This window comes from Tiliqua scincoides, chromosome 2 (genome assembly GCF_035046505.1).
Source record: "Tiliqua scincoides isolate rTilSci1 chromosome 2, rTilSci1.hap2, whole genome shotgun sequence".
Taxonomy (NCBI): Eukaryota; Metazoa; Chordata; class Lepidosauria; order Squamata; family Scincidae; genus Tiliqua; species Tiliqua scincoides.
In genome coordinates this window covers 48,573,769-48,587,382 of record NC_089822.1, presented here as the reverse complement: position 1 = coordinate 48,587,382, position 13,614 = coordinate 48,573,769, and the positions used below count along the sequence as shown (strand labels likewise).

Sequence of the window (13,614 nt, the reverse complement as noted above, 5' to 3'; positions counted from 1 at the left end):
CTTTAAATACTCTTACACTTGCTTGTGTTTTTGTACGCTTTCTGTTTTCAGCTGGAAAGGGAATTGCTATGATTTCCCATACAAACTGAACAATTGCATACTGAGATGGCCTGGGATCAAACCATTTTCACAAGCCTGGCATATTCTTCACATTTAATATAGAAGCATAAATATAAATATAGTGTATAAGCATCTTTTCATGAGAAAACTAGCACAGGCAGCCTCTTTTGATATCCTCCCAGCTAGTCTTCACTCCTCCTCAACTATTTATTTATCTTTGACAACTCCTTTCTGCTACCATCAGCAAACAAAATCCATGAACTAAAAGATTTTTTTATTATTATTACACATCTCTGCCAGAATCTCTTCAGAATTACACATCTGCCAGCCTGAGAGTTCACAGAGGCCCTGCTCCCTATATCTTGCTCCAGAAAGACCTCAAAGTGTGCTTTCCTTGTGGCTTATTAATCTTGTATTTAATGGAAGAATTGATACTTCTCTGGGTTGCGTTCAGACCCTCCCTCCCATGTGCAGTAATTAACATTCGTGCAAGACATTTGGGGGATCCCAAAGAGCAAGTTTTGGGGATTACAGAAGGCTGGAGAGGGAAGGGAGAATTGACAAAAATGGCACCTGCTCTTTCATGCAAGTGGGAGGCAGCTAGCACTTGCACAAGCTGCAGCCATCTATCTCCTCAGTAAGCTGATAAATCCATGGAACTTCCATATACAAAAGCAGTATATTTCTTAATATCAGATGGTGGATACAAACAAGAGGGGGTGGTCATCCCTTTATTGCCTTGCTAAAATATGATGAGGCTGTGTAGATACAGCACTCATATATGTCGGTTTTCCATGTGGTTGCTGCAGTAGCATTCTCACTGGAGCCATTATGGAAGGCAAGAGCAGCATGGAGGCATCTCCTCCGCATTGCTCTTGCTGCCTGGAATGGCTCCAACCAGGGGAAGGGGAAGCTTCCATAGTGTGTTGAGGTGCCTTGCAAAACTAATCACTTTGCCTCCCTTTTGGGAACGCTCTTGGGTTGCCGTCTTGCTGAAAAGTCATATGCACTGGGCCATTTGTGTTCAGCAACAGCAGTGATATGCCAACCAGCTGTGGTGCTGGGATGCTAGTGCTGCATGGAGATGGCCCAGTGCACACAGTAAGTGTCTGTGACAGTAATTGACAGCTATGTAGAATGCCTACTTAGGTAAGTGCTTTCAATAGGTCATTTAAGTTGTCACATTGGGCTTCCATAGGCATTTCTGGCTACTGTTTGAAGGAAATTGTCAGACCACATGGATTCTGGTGTGATATAGCTACACATTTCTTATGGTCTAGTCCAGTGGTTCTCAAACTGTGGGTCGGGACCCACTTGGTGGGTTGCGATCTGATTTCTGGTGGGTTGTGAGAAGCTGGTGGCAGCCATCTTGAAAGATGGCAAAAGACCTAGGTGGTGCCATTTTGGAAGTGGGCAAAGCCTGGGTGTCGCCATTTTAAACTTCCCGGCATTGAAACGTAACTAAGAGCGGCTTGCACATGTGCAAAGAAAGCAGCGTGCCACTTTTCCCCAGAAAATGTGCTGCTGCCTTCCAGCTGGACCTCCCTCTGTACTTGGAGGCTTCCCTCAGGGGGGGCCAATTGCAGCCAGCCAGGCTTCTCCCCACCAACCTTTGTCGGCTTGGCTGGCTTGACGGGATGGGCTGCCTTGGGGTTGCAAGACAGAGCAGCTCCCCCCCCTGCAGCTGGACTGGACTGGAGAGTGTAGGCGGAGTAGAGGTAGATCCACACGATCTCCCCTCTTGTGAGCCTGCCTTGAAAGCAGCATCACTGCCGCCACCACCCCACTGTCATTCTTGTCCTCTGCATCACGACCTCTCTCCCTCTCTGAAATTGCCTGGAAGCCGCGATCCTTTCCTGCCCTGGCTAGCATGTCCTCTCTTTGTATCTTTGCTGGGGTGAGGGGTGATCCCTGGTTGCCTGACTTCCAAGAGAGCAGCTGGGGGGGAGGAGGGAGGGCAAGCCTGGCATGTGGGGGAGGAGCACCCAGGGAGTGCTGCTCCCCCAGCCGCTTCTCTGATGTGCACCCTTCCCCTCTTCTTACTTCTCTCTTAGGCTGCAATTCTGTCTACTCTTACCTGGAAGTAAGCCCCATTGCCAATAATGGGAGTCAATTCTGAGTAGACATGCTTAGGCTTGGGGGAGATGAGGGGAAGCATCCCTGCTTATCTTCCTTCTGAGGGGGATACTACTGTTTTTATTTCCTTTATTTACAAAAGCTCAAGCTACTTCTTGTATTGAGGTGCATGAGAAGGGTGCACTTGTTTCTGGCTAGTGCTGAGAGTATCAATAACCACATCAATGTTTGTTAGTTTCAAGCTCAATACAAGAAGTAGCTTGAGATTTTGTAAATAAAGACCAAAATAAAAGCAGTAGTAAATAAATACACAAATAATTTGTTCCAGATGTTGTTTTATTTTTTTCTTGATAGTAATGGTAGCGAGGGCAGGGAGAATTGGAAGAAGCTTCTGAGCTGGAATACTGTCTCTTGTCATTTACAGTTTGAGTTTCTAGACAAGAACTTCCTGCTTGATGACATCACTTCCGGCTCTGACATCAGTGATGTCACACCCTGTTTGATGATGTCATTTCTGACTATGAAATCACTTCCAGGTTGCTGTCATCACTTCCGGTGGGCCCCAGACAGATTGTCATTCTCAGAAGTGGGTCCCGGGCTAAAAAGGGTGAGAATCACTGGTCTACTCAAACAGCAAAATCATAATGTTCATGGCATACTGAAATATCATTATTTGCAGGTCATGATCTCTTCTGGGTTATTCGTTATGGTGTGATCTACAATCTAGTTATTCTGCGTGGTGAACTTTCTGGGGTTGTGAACCGAGATGGATTCAGGAATGCTGTCTGGAGAACTTTACAGAAACAAAAGAACCGTGAAAAGGAGAGCCGAGTCCTGGATGCAGTAACAGTGGCAGAGGTGAGTGTGGCATCTCGCAGGTAGTATAAGTCATCGCTCTAACAAGATTGTCACCATCATTTTATTGAATCGTTCATTTTGGAATTAAAAACAGAAATGTGGGTACCTTCCATTACAGAAATATGACTGAGAAATGACTAGCAGCAATTGCCCTGTTAGTGGCATTCTCAATACTCTGTTATATGTCAAAACATAAAATATATCATTTTAAAATGCATTTTTAAAGGTTGGCATTTTGATAACATTCTTGGTTTGAAGTGTTATAATTCTCTTCAGTAAGGCAAACCCTTTGTTGTGGTTGGAATATTTAGAATTTTTTAAAAGACTGACATTATTTAGATATGTCTAAAGTGATAAATGAGATTTTCCTTCAGGCAAGCTGTTAACTATTATTACTGCTAATGTTTATGCATACCTTCATTATTGCCTGCTCTGTGGACAGACTTCCCAAAGAACTAACTCATGTTCCAAAGGCTTGAATTTTTGTTTGGGTTTTGTTTTCTTGGGTGCTCTTTCAGTCTGCTTCAGCTATTGGTACTCACATCTCCATTAAGTTCAATAATAGAGATCAGCTGTTATAATTTATATTGGGCTGGCCCCAACTCAAAATGGAATTCTAGTGTGTTGACTGACTGATTATTCAGAGTTCATACTTCTAATAATGTAGGGAGCAATCCATTTCCCATTGAAGTCACTGACAAAACTCCCATTGGTTTTAATAATTCTGGGCTGCTACATAAATGCAAAAATGACAAATTAAGAGCACATTATTATTGCATGTCACAGATAGCATACGGAGACACAACAAGCTCTGCAAATTTCTTACACTGAAGTGCTTTCATCTGAGGTCCCAATTTGTGGGGCTTTTAAGCAAATATCTAGAATGTAGCCATCTCTGGGGTGATGTATGTGCAGTGTTGAACATAGTAGTGCATCTTGTTGGACTATAGGTCACTACCACCTGTAAGGTTCTGGAGGGCAGTGTATTATATAGATACCTGAGACCCTTTACCTTGTCCTCTGTGGTACCTCCTACCACAGGAGGTAGGAGGTGTGTCCTTTACATAACTTCCTTCCTCCCAAAAGTCTCTCTCTCTTCCTGACCAGTGAAGGAGCAACATCCAGGCTCTGTCTGTGAATGGTAGGCAGCCTTTGCTGCAGAGTATCTCCTTACTTCTACACACAGAGAACAGCATTCCCCAAGTTGTAGAAACCTCTGATACTTCGGAAGAAGCATATGATTGTAAACTGTGAGCAAAGCAAACTTTTGAAACCTTAACTGCCTGAGGGCCCAATCCTATGCAGTGTGCACTGGCTCACGGCCAGCATACACTGTTGCAAATGTACCATAAGGCACAATTGTGAGTCTTAGTGCCGGCCGAGCACTGGATCTAGCCCACCATCAACAGGTGCTGGGCTGGCACTGGGGGATAGCCAGTATTCTGCCACTCGGCAATCACCTGAACCGCTGGGTGGTAGAGAGGTAAGTGGGAACATGGGGGCAGGCGGGGAGGAGGCGTTCTAGGGTGAAAGACAGGCAGAGGGCAGGGAGGAGGTGTGGCAGGGAGAGAGCAAGGTGGGTATGTGGCGGGACTGGTGGAACTCAGCTTCACTCGATCCTGAGCTCTCAGGCCACATGGCCCGGCACAGAGCTCTTTGATTCTGCACCAGCCCAAAGTTTGCCTCAGAATCTAGTAGCCCCATTGTAGGGCTATTTTCCTTACCCAGCAAAAGGGGACAAACATCCCTTTCTCCCAAGAAGCTGGTGGCAGCTACCTGGTCGCACGTTGGATAACATGGCAGCTATTTTTGGTGCTGCGGCAGCCCTGCGCTCCAGGCAGTTCAGGATTGGGCTGCGAGTCTGTTTCTGTGTATTTACTGATGCAGACATCCTGGGTGGCAGAATTTATTTTAGGAAAAGAGTTCTTCTGCTGATTGCTTATTAGAATCCCTCTTTTCCAATAGATTATAGCCCAGCATCCCAGTAAGGAACCCTAGCATACTTGGGAAGATTTTTGCTTTTTGCCTTTTGTTCTTCTGTCCCCACCTTTTGTAAGGTGTTTTATTGTTTTTTTTAGGTGCAAAGGAAACTAACCATTCTTTTTTCTCATGGCACAGGGAGCTAACAATAGAGGCTCGTTTTTGCATAAAATACTTCAGCTTGAGAGTAACTCTTTTGAGAGCTGGAGGTACAGGATAAGGGCTAATTTTGCTAAACGGGATTATTGATTGAAAATCAGCCAGCCACAGGAAATAGCTAGATTTCTGAATGGGATAAATCAAATATAAGCATATCATAACTAAGACCCTCATTAATAAGCAGCTAGCCTGTATCAAAAAGGCTGCAGTTGCAAAGGAGACAATGCAAAACTTGGGTGAAATTTATTGAAAAATTGGGACGAGACACCAGATAAATCTGATCAGGGATCTTGGCAATTTGAAACTGAGGACAAAAGATGACTGCGAAAAATATTTAACAAACCTGACTTAAATTTTTGATAACGTAAAATTAATCAGTTTTGTGCTTGATGAAAATCAAAGGATTGGGGTTCTGCTTGGTTGTGTGTTGTGTCAATCAAAATACTCTGCATTTATCAGCATAATATCAGCCCAGAGAAATGATAATTATAGAGAAGGGAAATCTAGTTTACAAACAGAATGCACAGAAACAGAAAAGTCACAAAGCTCTGAGTCCAGTTTCACAGCCAGAAAGCAGCAGAGCCAGCTAGCCATAATTACTAATTTAAAAAAGGAAAGGAAATGACCTGCTAACCAGAGGCCATTTGAGAAGGGAATGCAGATCAGTCACAAGCCGCTCTCCTCAAACCCAACAAAGGAACTAGAGAAGGGGAGGCCAAAGCCCATAGTATGGGTGCCCAACCTAAGTACATAGACCAGTGGTTCTCACACATTTTTAGAACGAGAATCTGTCAGGACCCACTTTTTAGAATGAGAATCTGTCAGGACCCACCAAAAGTGATGTCATGATTGGAAGTGACATCAAGAAGTAGGAAAATTTTTAACAATCCTAGGCTCCAATCCTATGCACATGTATGTCCCAGGAGTAAGTCCCATTGACTATCATTGTTAAAAGAATATACATAGTAGCTTGTTAAAAGTACAGGTCTGTAACATTTCCCCAAATGCAGTCATATGCCATGGTAGCATCAAGTCTAATATTTAAAAACAAAATATTGAAATGAATGGGGACCCACCTGAAATTGGCTCACAACCCACCTGGTGGGTCCTGACCCACAGTTTGAGATACACTGGCATAGGGCACAATCCTAACCCACTTTCCAGCACCAACATAAGGGTAATGCAACTTTGGGATAAGGGAACAAACATTGCCATACCTTGAGGAAGCCTCTGCGACTGCCCCCCAACTGCAGGATCCAGCTATGCTAGTGCTGGAAAGTTGGTTAGGATTGAGCCCATAGATGATTAAACTTTAAGCCGGCATACAGGCCACTTCATACATGCTGATCCCATTATTTGATCCATGCCATCATATACTGTGGACTAGATGTTACATGGAAACAATAACCAGGTTGATGGCTGTCTCTGTGTACAGTACAGTCCATATGAATGTTTCTGCACAGGGTCATGTCTTCCTCTTCCAAAACACAAAAAGTGGTAGCCTGTGACATGGTAGCACATACAAAGTGGCCAAAGAGGTGATGAAATAGATTCTGATGGACAAATTCTCTTATTTTAAACCTTCCGAAACAGAAACGTCTCTGTATTTAAATGCCAATTTTAAATGCATTTACTCATAACTAAGGGCTCAATCTTATCCAACTTCCAGCTCTGGTGTAGCCAAAATGCAGCTCTGTGGTAAGGGGACACATGTTCCCACATCTTGAGGAGGCCCAAGTGACTGTCCCTCTACCACAGGATGCAACACACACTCCACTGGGACGACTGCACCAGCACTGGAAAATTGGACAGGATTGGGCCCTAAGGGTCACAAATAGGTGCAGTGATAGATAATTGCGCTTGAATACATGCAAGTTTTTCCTAATGGGCCAAACAGCTTTAAAGAGGATTTTTATGACAAATGGCATGGGGAATATAGTCTCTGTACTACTCTGTACTGTACTCTGTACTACTCTGTACTGACCCAAATTCTCCTCCCTGACCCAAAACCATGGCTGCTGTTTACAAAAATTTAACTAAATGGGAGATCAAACCATGGCTCTCCACCACTTTGCCTACCTTGGCTGTAAGTAGCACAGATTTCAGTAAGATTTATATCTAAGCATCTATGTTTAGGATTGAGTTTTAATTAACATTCTAATTTAAGATGCTATTTAGTTTTTTATTCATTTGTTGCCTCTAGGTGCTACTAAAAATGCAAGTTGTCTTTTTTGACTAAGGAACAATAATGAGAAAAGTTCCTGATCTGTCTTGTAGAAGCAGATCTTGTGCACAGGGAACACCTGCATGACAGAAATAGGAGAAGCGTTTCCCAGCTGTGAGGAAAAGCCTCACATGCTGAATTTATTTATTACATTTATATCTTACTTATTAGGCAGCTGTTCAGGGTGCAGGAATCTTTGCAGAAAACAATGGCAACCACGTACACTAAAGTGTATCAGAGGAGCCTTTTGAATTAAATAATCCATATGGCTTGGGGCAGTGAGGCAAATAAGAATATAATATTCAGGAATCCTGGATGCTAGCCAATAATGAGAGAGGAGAAAGGCAACAGTGCAGAGATTAAAAAGAAATGGAGAACTAGGGGTATAGATGAACAGAAAGCATGGGGGGATAATATTTGTATGCATAACCTTTGTATTCTACATCAAATGAGAAACACTGTAAGTGAAGCACACATGACCCTCATTCCTTCTGTGTTAACATTACCTGTTTTGCACTGGAAAGTTAGGGACTCAAAGCCCAGCCTAGAAGGAAGGTCAGTAAGCTTCACAATATTGATTGGCTGGAAATGAGATGGGATGTATGAAGTAGTTCATCAGCTAAGGGGATAAATCTTCTGTTCATAAGTCATTTCATACAGGCCCATGTGTTTAATGTCTGTTCTTGCTGTGTGCATGTCCACGACTATCCCCTTGCTTCACCTGCTTTCCTTAGGCATCCCTCTACTCACAGAAGAGGGGCATGGTTCATCAAAACTGGCCACTTACATGCACTGCTAAAGAACTTTAAAAGTAGGTTTGGTAGTGCATGAAGAGGAATGCAGTTCTGCACTCTGTATGCAATTCTGGAGATTTATAAGGAAAGTAAGGGAAGCTAGATGAGAGGCCTGAACATGTGTGCACCGTGACTGTGTGTATCATGAAACACATTAGGGCAATAAGATAGGGTATCATCCAAACTGACCCTCTGTCTTAGTTTTTGCCAGGAGCGAAGACTGTGGTTGAGAACTGTGTTCTTCCAGAGACCTCTGCAAACCATTAACACTGGGATAAGAAATCACCTTGTAGTGCCATCTATATAAACACAAATGAGTTGAGAAAATATATGTGTGAGCCAGGTGCAAAGCTGCAATCCTATGCAGACAAATTTGGGAATGAGCCCCATCTAACATACTGGGGCTTACTTCAGATTAAACATACATAGGATAGTGCTGTGTGAAGTTCTCCTAGCTAATCTAACTGATTTGAGGATTACATATGACGTTGCCTTTTACCAGGTCAGATTGTTGGTTTACCCAGATCAATACGATGTGTATATTGTGACTGGCAACAATTCACCAAGATCTCGGCCTGATAGCTAAGGGCCCAATCTTATGGTCTGCACTGCGCCTCCACTTACCACCTGGCTCCCACCGGAGGTGGCTCAGCTCCGGCCGGAGCTGAACCACCGCCCAGCAGGCGCTTGCGTTCCGCAGCTCGGCGGTGCCTGCGACCGCTGGGCTGTGGAATGGCAAACGGGGTGGGGATGGAGGCGTTCCGGGGAGGGGGGAGGCCAGTGTGATGCGGGGAGGGGGGTGTGCCAGAGGGTGCCTGGGGGCAGGCGGGAGGATGATCTGCGGAGCTTGTGGAGGCTGCGTGCTTGTGGGACTGCCTCCCTTACCCGGGGGAAGGGGACGAACATGGTGCCGCCGCCGAGCGGGGGCGCCCTGGGCAGCTCAGGATTGGGCTGCCCATTAGGATTGGGTTGTAACACTGTAGCTAACAGTATATGTGAACGGGCTGGCACACATGGCCCGTCTGCTTTTGAAACTTGATTACTCATTCAGGTTCCAGATAGTAACATGCAAGGTTTAAATGGGGTTATGTATATTTAAACAGGCTCTGTCATAGACCATTCCTGAATGCTGTCATAGTCTTAGCCCATAGTAGGATTTCTCTTAGTCCAAGGGAGAAAAGGAGGAAGGCAAGACTTTGCTGTGTTAGGGCGCAATCCTAACCCCTTATGTCAATGCTTTCCAGCATTGGCATAGCAGTGCCAGTGGGATCTGTGCTGCATCCTGCAGTTGGGTGGCACTCACGGAGGTCTCCTCAAAGTAAGGGAATGTTTGTTCCCTTACCTCAGAGCTGTATTGCCCTTATGTCACTGCTGGAAAGCACTGACATATAAGGGGTTAGGATTGCGCCCTTAATTAATTCCCTGTGCCTGAATAAACGTTAAACATGACAGCACATGCTCATGCAGAAAATGCTTACTTTACCTACTGCAGTGGTCTTTCCCACTGCAGCTACTTGGGATCTTTTTCAAATGGAGATGCCAGTGAAGGTACCTGGAACCTTGTGCATGTCACAAGTAAGGTCCCTGACCTTAAATGATAGTCAGAACAATTAAATCATATGCTCAAAGTCCTACAGCAATATTTAGAGAAGAACAAACCACAAACTGTAGTCAAAATGCTTTAGTTGCATCACAAAATTGTTCTTCCGATCTGTGCATGTATCTTAGCAGAATAACAAGAATCTGAAAAATCATACTGATTTTGAACTGATTCTGAGTTTACTGAAGAGCATTTTAAGTCAATTATGTGTAACTGTTATAAGTATACTACAGAAAACAATTAATGCTAGAGTGGTAGAAAGTCATCTTATGGGCTGTAGGATTTGTATTACGGTGTCAGAGGCAATCTCCCAGATTGATGCATTAGTAGAGAATGGGTTGGAAAGAAGTGCAAGGGATCTTAGCAACACTCATTGAAGGAGCACTAGTCCAGGGTCCTTCTCTGCAGTGTTTGTTATCCAGGAATAGAAAAGCATTGAATTGATTTCCTTTGATTAGTGCTTAAAAGGGATTTGATAATCTTGAATGGGTCATTTGAACACTTGGAACACTACAAATATTCCAATTTAGCAACAGAAAGGCAATCAATGAAATATAAACATACATTACTTCTCCACTACCTTGCTATTTTTGCTAACTATCAAAGAAATTGCTGGTTTAACATGAAGTAGGGCAATTGTATGGTGAGAAGAAAGCAAATAATTACTTGTTTGTTCTGTTTTATTTCTTGTATTACTGGAACTTCATAAAGAGCCATCTTTGGAGGTTTCACACACAATGTAACTGAAAATTTAAAGAATAGAGAAACACTATGCAGTTTCTACTGGGGTCACATTTTCTACCCCACAAGGGACTGAACCGGAGGGGTAGCATCTCTGACATTTTGAAAGCATACTTATTTCTTTAAAGTAGACTATGTCCTTCACAGTGCAGAACAGAAATACAGAAATAGCCTGCTATAGTTCTGACAGGTAAGGAAGATAAATCTGCTGTAATCTTTGTCTGCAGTGAAGTTAAATTATACATTAAACACTCTGCCCATTCTTATTATCTTAGGAAATTAGATAAGAGTGTCTGATTTATTTAACTGAGACAGAAATAGACTAAGGACATTGAAAATGCAGTTTTTGATGACCTGGACAACACAGGGGAATTTGTCCAGTGATCTTCCTAGTTCACCTTTGGTCAGTTGAATAAGTGTAAATAAAGAGCTGCTGTGCAGATTCTTGTCAGAGATAGAGAGGGAATGCTGAGATGAACAACAGGTAGATGTTTTTCTATAGCATGTTTGAAAGGAAGAGGACATGCTTGAGTCAAACTCGGACATAACAGTGTCAAGGGCATGGTCTAAAACAGTGGTTCCCAAAGTAATGGGTCACGACCCACGAGGGAAGTGTAAGGAGGCCATTCCCCTTTAAGGGGAGTTGCCAAGAAATGACTAGAGCAACAGTGCGCAGTGATCGTGCCGCTGCTGCAATCAAGCGGCTTTTAAACTTACCTGAGAGGTAGTGCCTGTCATCTGGAGGGTGCGGGGGGCTTGCAGCTCCCTCTATGGGCCTTCTCACTGCTTCAAACAGCTCTCTTTGACAATCATGACCACTTCCAGTTTTGCAATTGCAACCTGGAAGTGGGTCACAATAGCCAATTCCATTTTGAGTCCAAAACACCATATTGAAGCATTCAGGAATTCATCAGGCTGACTTAATTAGAAGTTGGCCCCAGCTGTGATTTACCCAAGGGGAGGGGGGGAGGCTGCTCTCAGACAGATTGCATCATCTTTCTGGTACTTTAGGGGAGTTTTGGACTTTGATTGGCCAAAATCTTCAAGATGGTGCTTCACTAGGTATAAAGATCTGGCTTGGAAGGATGTAAATTTCCCTGCTTTCTGATGGCCTAGCACGGCAGTCAGCTATGCTGATGGAAGAAAGTTTCAGCACGTGTTCAGAAACTTTCGTTTGAGGTGAGGCCAAGTTTTGTAAGCTAAGAAGTTAGCCTTCTGTCTGTTTCTGAAAACTGCCAACAATATTTCAGCAATTTTAAAGTACTTCTATTTTTTTATCATATTCTTAAATAAAACTTTAAGCAGTGTGTGGTTACTGAGTGGGGCAACCTGGTTCAGTTAAATCCAGTAGTGACCATTCCACTGTATTTTTTGCCAGTGCCCAGATGGAGAGGAAATTCTTGGGCTTGAGAATTTCTTACTCCTATGTGCAGCTTGAACACCAACAGCTGCAGACTGGCAGTAAGGGTGTTAGCAGTCTACTGCAAAGTGTTGGTTTTAACCTTGGTTGTGGTTCTTAATTCAAGCCAACACAAGGCAACCCAGCCCAAGTTCAGCTAACAGAGCATTAAACTCAGGTGGAGGATCAGTGTTACCCTGTCCCGACTACAACCTGATGGAAGTACAACTCAGCTGTAGTTGATCAGACAAATAGCAGGGAGCACTTGGAGACTGGCTTGTATTTCAGTACCTTGGACAGTTCTAAAGACTTGATCTTATGCCATCTGGAGCTTAGCTGAACTCTCTTTGGGGTAGTTCCTGTTACTGTTTTGCCAGACTTAGCAGGATGGAGGAAAGCATCTTTGCCAGGTGGGGGAATCAAACATTGAAGTTCCTTGAGGCCACTAGTAATGACTCCTTGTCAGGGGATTCCAACTTAGTGAATGTTGCCTCCAGGGGTCTGGCTTAAAAGCATCCATCTTAGAGGGTTCTGGATGCTTAGATGCTAGACTGTTGTCTATATCTGGCACCTTTCTAACCCATTCCACTAGTCAGTAGGATTCTCCTGGACTTTTGGGAGTGTCCCCTTTTGAATCCATGCCCTGGTTATGAAGCCAGGTCTATGACAAATGTAAAGAAAACCATATACAATGAATCGGTTTCTTCCACAGTGTTACAAGATGACTCTCCAGTTGTTAGGCTGATCTGTTTAGGAGATGTGCACAAGTCCCAATGTATGTCTTGATTAGGCTGGAAGGAGGACATGGTCTCCTTTGTGCCAATCCATACAATATGGGAGCTTCTGTATGCGCAATCCTAATAATGACAATAAATGTGCCGTAAAGCATGTTTGCGCCTACAGCAAGCTGTGCCAGTGCACGGAGGTGTGCTGGCACACAGAGGCTGCATCTAGTTTCCATGGCAGCTTGCGGGGCGAGCCTTGTGTCAGCTGAGCTCAGCTGACGCAAGGTTCTGGGGTGGGCGGGGAGGAGGCGGGAAGTAGGTGTTCGGGGAGGAAGGTGGGTGGTGGGCAGTGAGGAGTGGGGCTGGGATCCAGATTCCAACCCCCACTCCCAAGTAGTGTGGAGTGGCTTAAAGCTGCTCCACTCTCCTTGGACTTGCACCACTTCCTGAGGTGGCGCAAGTTCGAGGAGACCCATAGGGAGTTCAGTGGTTTACCCGGGGATAAGAGGAAGAGTTTCCCCTTACCCTTGGCTGAGTCATTATGCAGCCCTGTCTCACGCTGGATATAGCACAAGCCTCCTGGCTTGCCTCTTCCAGCGCAAGATAGGATTGCTCCCTGTGTTGTCTATTGGTGCTAAGGCCAATTGACCAACATGTTTTCTTAATCTTGTCTTATTTGCCTTGTTTGATAAATGGATGTGACTTCCCCATCCTAGATTTCCCCACTAAAACCTCTTCCAACAAATAACAGTAAAACTGTAAATTCATTCTGGCATGGGTGTAATTCTTTCTGATTGTGAACCTATTTCAAGGTTTTTTTCTAGTTCTTTCCAGTTCCTTCTCTCCTATTGCCTTACAACACAGATAAGAACATAAGAAGATGCAAATATTTCATTTACAAGAACTCAGAGGTTAAATATGGCATGCCTGTAATTTCATATTCTGGTGAACTAAAATCTTGTAACTAGCACCAGCAGTGAATATTCAAGTATATTTAA

At 43.9% G+C, this 13,614-nt stretch overlaps 1 protein-coding gene across 1 annotated transcript in view; it reads left to right on the top strand.

The window, feature by feature from the left end:
• The window catches only part of TMEM232 (transmembrane protein 232), a 175,278-nt gene that overhangs the window by 74,964 nt on the left and 86,700 nt on the right, over positions 1–13,614 (top strand). Inside the window, exon 12 of the mRNA XM_066612559.1 lies at positions 2,816–2,994. Within this exon, the coding sequence (XP_066468656.1) occupies positions 2,816–2,994 (179 nt within the window). The remainder of the gene's footprint in view (positions 1–2,815; positions 2,995–13,614) is intronic.